Below are 6,606 nucleotides of genomic sequence, written 5' to 3' on the forward strand. Positions count from 1 at the left end.
GATTCGTAAGGGGCAGAGGGCTATTCCGATCTCAGGGCTGGTGAGCTCTGGCCTGTGATCTCTGTTTCCTTTCTGTACTTTTGTAAGACTCCATTTCTACCTGTCCTCTCCTGAGTCTATCCATGTACAAGGTTTACAAACACTGTGTGTGTGCATGTATGTGCAGGGGTGTGTGTGTGTGTGTGTGTGTGTGTGTGTGTGTGTGTGTGTGTGTGTGTATAGTAGAGGTGCTGGGGCATGAGGTGGGTAGGAGGGAGGATAGACTATTCTAGAGAAAGGCAGAGATATCTGAAGAATCCTACATGTATCCTATTAGCTCCTATAACATAAAGGGGCTATTGGGCTGTTGGGAGAAACCAAGTATCTGGGGTAGAAATGACTCCCTCAAGGTTGGGGTCAGGTCTGGGACAGAGACATTGCTCCCTGACTTTCCTTTTGTCCTTTAAACTGCTGACGCATGGAGAAACACAGAGACTGAGGAAGGAATGGGAGCACCTGGGACTTTGGGGGCTGTCTCCCTAGTGCCCAGCCCCACCAGCATGCTCCCCTCCCTGTGGCTGGCCACTATAGCTTGTCTAGCCCATTCATTGCTACACCCTCATTCCTGGTGTCTCCCCCTTTTCTTTCCAAACAGTACGCTCACCTCCTGGTCTGGCTAAGACACCCCTGTCTGCTCTGGGCCTGAAGCCCCACAACCCAGCAGATATCCTGTTGCACCCCACAGGCGGTGAGTGGCTGGCTGGGAGGGAGGTGGGGATCAGTTGGTGAGAGGGAAGAGGCCTTTGCATCCTGGGCAGGGGGCGTGATGGGAGGACCCCCAGAGTGTGGAGCTTCTCTGGGTGTTCCTGGGGTGAGATGGCAGTGGCCATGTAGCACTGCTGGGGATAGGGTGACATCCCTTTACAGCTGTCTTGCCTTACTGTTGCCTCGAGGCTTCATTGCAGTCATCCAGCTCTCTGTTAGAAGCCTGTCCCCGTGTTCAGCCATTGCCATCCTACACCAGAGCCCCTGCCTGTGACCCAGCAGCCTCTGCCCTGAGCGGAATCCCTGGCATTCGGAATGCTCTCCTCATATGCCTCTGGGCAAAAAACTGTCATTCAGCAGCAGCCACCGCTGCTTGCCACCTCCCCAGCCCTGGGTCTCCCCTGCCTTAGGCCCTACCACCCCAAGCTAGCCTCTCCTCCATCACTTTGCCCACATCCCAATGGCAAGCCTACACTTGAGGATGGGAGCTGGGCCCCAGGGTCTGTCTGGGCTGACCCCAACCTCCCTGAGGTCAAGCAGCCTGTCCTGGTGACAGAGCAGAGGGCAGAGTCCTGGGCCTGTGCAGAAGAAGTTGCCCAGCAGGGCGGTCACCTCTGGGCTCCCAACCTCCCCTGGCCATTTCCCATCCTGTCCTAGAGACACTGGGGACCGTAGAGGTCTGGGTTTTGAGTGATGACTTGGAGAGCCTGTTGAGCCTGGAAAAATGGCTTCTAGAAAATGAATCTGGCTTTAGGGATGAACTGGGAGTCTGGGGGTCAACTTTACCTTTTCTCCTTAGTTACCAGAAGACTCATCCAGCCAGGTAGGAGGGCATTGGCATGCGTTGGTGACCAGCATAGACACTGGCTGGGCCACAGCTTCCAACACAGGAGAAGCCAGCATGGCCGGGCACACTGAGCCACTAGCGAGAAGGGGGAGGGGGCTGCCTGTCACCAGTCAGCACTTGCTGCCCCCAACACAGCCCACAGGAGCCCTGGCCGCAGCCCTGACTGAAAGGCAAGGGCTGCCGAGACCTGGGTCCAAGCACCCTGGACTCGGGGATCCTCTGCGGGCTGGACTTCGGCCTTCCCCACGGGGCTCTTCTGCCTCCGCCTCCCTGCTTCCCTCTTCTCAACGATCCTTTCTCTAGAGTGCATCCCCTTTAACCAAACTCTCTCTGTCTCTTTCTCCTCCTGGCTCTTTCTCTCATCTTGGTCACCTGATCCTCTTTCCTGCCTCTCCTTCCCCCCGCCTCCTCCCTCAGAGGAAGATGAGGGCAAGGAGGCTCCTAAGCTTCGGGAAGGTAAGTGCAGCTTGCTGATGGCCGCTTCCTGTGCTCGGGGTCTGGGGATGGCTTTCCACACAGAGCTTGACCAGCCTGGAGCCTGGCACCTCTCTCCTTACCTGATCTCAAGTGACAGGCACACAGCCTTCTTGTCCCCACCCCTTGGCAAGGCCTTGTCACCCTGGGTGCTGCCTGAATGCTGCCGGGGGAGCTCGTGGCCACTGGGCACCAGTTCAGGCACATCCAGTGCCCAGGTAGCAGGGAGGTGTCACCTTGTTGACGAAGATGCCTCTCCCTCGGCTTCCTGTCCCGGGGGCATGGCACATACAGAGGTAGACAGAGCAGATTGTCCCCCTCAGCCCAGCTCCTGGTGGTGGGCTGCTCTGTGCACTGTGGGGTCTTTGGGCATCATCTCTGGCTTCTCCTTGTTAGATGCCAGTGCTTGGCCAGTCATAATGACCAAAGATGCTTCTAGTGTCGCTGCTGTCCCCTTAGTGGGGGATAACTGCCCCTGGTTCAGAGCCAGTCAGTCGTACAGCCAGAACCTCCCCTCTGGAAGCCCCTGCCTGCTCTCCTTGTCCACACAGAGAGCAGATGTCTATCTTCCTGGGACCTCAGATACCACTGGAGCTTTCTGGAAAGTGACTTGGGACCCTGTCTAAGCAGAATTTTAAGGAGTTTAGCATGGCTGTGTACCCCAGCGAGACTAGGCAGGGGGGACAAGGCTGGGATGAGGCCTTAGCTCCCTCACTGGGGACTTGAGCAATGATCACAGAAGGGTGTGGGCCTTCTTGGCCCATGTGGCACTGGACATGGGTGTTCCCATCTCCACCAGGTGGGGCTGGATGAGGTGGGTGCTGACCCCACCTGGGCCCTGCCTCCGGGTGTCTGTCTGTCTAGGACTTTATCTGAGTTTCTGAACCCCAATTCCGTTTGAACCATTGCCTTGACTTCCCACCCCCAAAGCATCGTGCCCCTGACCCTGCTACCTCCAGGAGCTTCCCAGACGCCTTTGTCTGTTGTTTGGCCAGCCTGAGCACAGGCTGCCAGGGGGCTGTAGGACACGGCAGCCTGGGCGGCGGAGCTTAGCCGATGAGGCCAGGGATGAGCCGCCCCAGCCTCCTAGCTGGGCAGGGCCTTTTCCCAGGCTGGACCAGACAGCCACAGTGCAGTGTAGTTGGGAAGTCGTGGCTGGAATAGGTAGGCTAAAGCCGGCTCGCCTGGACTTCAGGTTGATTCTAATGAGGTCCCAGGGCTGGGCCACCCCACAGACAGACATACGGTGGCAGTTGGGTCTATGGCTTTTCTCAGTTCCGAGGAGCTCAGGCATGTGAAGTACGACTCACAGAGGACTCTCCACTTACAAGTCCACGAGTTCCTTCCACCCCCAGCCCCCAACCCCTGTCCCAGAGCCATGAGAGTGCAGGGAGTGCAGGTTCCTGGAGATCTACTCAGCCATACTGGGGCTGTCGGAGATCTGGGGCTCAGGCCTGTGTTCTAGGTGGCAGAGGGGAATCCGCCCAAGGCCACAGGCAGGAGACAGCAGAAGCGACTGCAGTGCTGACTCCCATGCCTCCCATGCCTCTTAATGTTGCGGGGGGGTACTTTCAGAGCCCTTCTCCTGCCTTCAGCCGCCATGCCCTGGGATTCCAGTGTGGGCGTTGGAATTGCTGCTGGGGGAGTTGGGCAGAGAGGGCAGGGAGCAAGGCCGCGGCAGCCGGTGCCAGCTTTCCTGCCTCAGGCCCCACCTCCTGGGTCAGACTGGAGCACATTCTTTGCTGACCCTCAGAGGTGTTGCTTGATTTTCCCAGCTGATACTCCGATGGGAAATAAAGACGAAGGAGCCTGTGAGGCATACCCAATCGGCGGCAGAATTATTCAGCTCTGTGCAAGTCACTGTGCTCTAACGACATCTGTGCCTTCTTTTATTCATTGATTTGGCCATTTGAGTTCCTGCCACAGGCCAGGCTCTGGAGACACAATAAAGCGAAGCACGAGATATAGTTCCTAATCTCCGGAGTGGAGCGTCGGTGTGAACAAGAACCGGAATTGTGCATGCAGTGCTTTGGAGGGGAGGGACACAGTTTTATGAGCCCCGATGATGAAGAACGGTACTAGGGTAGGGGCTAAGGGAATAAGATGTGAGGCTGAGCAGGATCAACTTGGTGAAACCCCCATGGGAGAAGGTCAGATGAAAATGGGAGGTAGAAAGGCTTTGGGGTGGGAAGAAATAGTATATGATTTTTCCAGGAACTGAGAAATCAGTGGGGCTGGAGCATTGAATAAGGTGCATATGTGATCGAGCAAGGTTAAAGCAGGTAGGAGCCAGGCTACCCCGGGTCATTGTCACACTGTATTGTTTAGTAATCGTGGCGGAGCCGAGGGGAAGGGGGGACCCAGGGCTCTTCCTCCTCCACGAGGGAAGGCGAGGAAGAAGGCCTGCCACTGTGAGGACATACAGAGGACGTGGGCAGTGGCTTCCTTAGCAGTGGGCGTTCACGCCAGGTTCTGTTTGTCCTAGAGATTGGGTGTGGCTACAGTTTAGCTCAGGGAGAGTTCGTGGGCCAGACATGGCCTCTCCTTCTCTGAGAGGCTTGGTGGTAGGTGCTCTGTGGAGTCCGGGGGTTCAGCTCTATCGAACACCAACTCTGTGCCAGGTCCTGAGTGAGAAGCTGAGGGAGGAGAACAATCCACCACATCAGCTTGGGGCCGAAGGCTGAGCTGGGATAGGAAGGAGTGCCATAAATCCCTGCCACCTGGGTGCTGTGTGTGTTGGTACTGGGAACTCAGGGCCTTGCCCTCTTGCTTGGCTTTGTTTTGCCCCAGGCTGATGCTCCATCACTTGAGCCATACCTCTACGTGTGGCTCCTTGCTGGTTAAGTGGAGGTGAGTCTCTAGGAGTTATCTGCCCAGACTGGCTTTGAACCATGATCCTCCTGAGTAGCTGGGATTACGGAGTGAGCTAAGTGTACCGGTAGAGACTTGGGTTTTCGTGTTTGTGTACAGACTGAGTTTTGAACCCCGGGACCTTACACACACTAGGCAAGGGCTCTACCCCTCCAGCCCCTGCATGTCTTTATTTTGTTCAGGGTTGTCAGGGCAGGCCCCCTTCTCCCCAGCCAACGTGTTGTTCAGGGAGTCAGAAATGCATTTGAGGGTGTGGGTGAAGAGCTACCAGGGCCTGGGCTGAGGAGCCAAGTCACCGTGGGCCTCCAGCTGCTCTCAGCCACCAATAGCCACTTGGGATGGGTTTGGGCTTCTGGAATGTTCTCCATGCAGCACCCTCCCCGGCCCCGCCTCTCCTGCCCTTCCCAGCTCTGTGGCCTGTGGGTCAGCTGCTTGGGGACTGGAGGAGGAGGAGGGAGTCCCCCCCACCAAGGAGGATGGGGGAAGTGGGGGGCAAGGCTGGGACGGAGGAGTGACGAGGCCAGCCCTCCATACTCCGAGCCAGCTTGAGTTGCCAGGAACCAGCAGGACCCGTCCCTTCTCCATCACTCCATCCTGGCTGTGCAGGTGGGTGCTCTCAGTCCCATGTCACAGTCACAACAGGGACATTGAGTCCCAGGAAGGTCTAGTAAGTGAAGGGAGGGAGGGAGGGAGGTGGGAAGGAGCGAGAACCAAGGGAGGCATGGGAACATTTTTCAGTCAGTGCAGAAGCAGGAAAGGGACCTTTGGTGATTGAGCAGTGCGGAGGTGATTTCATGAAAGCAGGTGACATGGCAAAGGTCCCTGCTGCTCGGGCGGTGGGTGTGGGAACATGGGGGAGGGGGGGCTTTGTGTCTCTTTCTTTGGGCTTGGGAGTGGAGGGGCAGGAAGAGGAGGTTGACGGAGGAGGATAAGAGGTGGGAGAGTAGCTCACGCCACTCAGGAAGCTGAAAACCTAAGGATCGTGGTTTGAAGCCAGTCTGGGCAGGAAAGTCTGTGAGTGTCTTACCTTCAACCCATCACCAAAAAGCTGGGAGTGGAGCTGTGGCTCAAGTGGCTCAGGGACGGTGCCCAAGCCCTGAGTTCAAGCCTCATAATGAGCAAAACAACAAAGAAGTGGAAGAGAAGGGAGGTGTAGAGAAAGGCAGGGATCTCAGGGGTGGGGCGGGCCTCTGGGTGGCCCTGGCTGGACTCAACCCACAGCACTGTCTCCAGACACCTGCTGCTCTCCTGGTAAGGGGTCCTGTGCCCCAGGTCCAGACTCCCGCCCCATGTGGGGAACTGGCGTTCCGTGGTTTAGAAGCTGAAGGGACTGGGGAAGGTCCCAGGGGACTGAGGCCTTGAGCATCTCTCAGGGTGTCCCGGGGTCTGTCCTTCATGTTCCCCCCTTCTCCCCCGTCTGCACTGGAAGCTCAGGCTCAGGCCACAGGTGCTTGATGGTGGCCAGAAAACCTGGAGGAAAGAGTGGACATGGGGGGGGGGTGGGGGCAGTGGGGCTGAGTCCTCAGCCTCCAGTTGGTAGGAGGGCTACACATGTGTTTGCAAAGGGAGATGTGGGTAGGGGTCGTTATGTGGGGGTCTGGGCAAACCCTATAGTTCATTTCAGTAGAACAGCCCAGGAGAGCTCAATGGGCTATTGAAAAGTCTGAGAG

At 57.1% G+C, this 6,606-nt stretch overlaps 1 protein-coding gene across 17 annotated transcripts in view; it reads left to right on the forward strand.

Annotated features, from left to right (window-relative positions):
* The window catches only part of Tns1 (tensin 1), a 160,634-nt gene that overhangs the window by 130,588 nt on the left and 23,440 nt on the right, over positions 1–6,606 (forward strand). For 10 of the 17 annotated variants that reach the window (XM_048344790.1, XM_048344792.1, XM_048344781.1 and 7 more), the window contains 3 exons: positions 635–727; positions 1,544–1,567; positions 2,009–2,047. In XM_048344790.1, coding sequence (XP_048200747.1) covers positions 635–727; positions 1,544–1,567; positions 2,009–2,047 — 156 coding nt within the window. The remainder of the gene's footprint in view (positions 1–634; positions 728–1,543; positions 1,568–2,008; positions 2,048–6,606) is intronic. The other 7 variants (XM_048344776.1, XM_048344779.1, XM_048344788.1 and 4 more) reach the window with 3 other exon arrangements.

This window comes from Perognathus longimembris, chromosome 4 (assembly GCF_023159225.1).
Source record: "Perognathus longimembris pacificus isolate PPM17 chromosome 4, ASM2315922v1, whole genome shotgun sequence".
In the NCBI taxonomy this organism is placed as follows: Eukaryota; Metazoa; Chordata; class Mammalia; order Rodentia; family Heteromyidae; genus Perognathus; species Perognathus longimembris.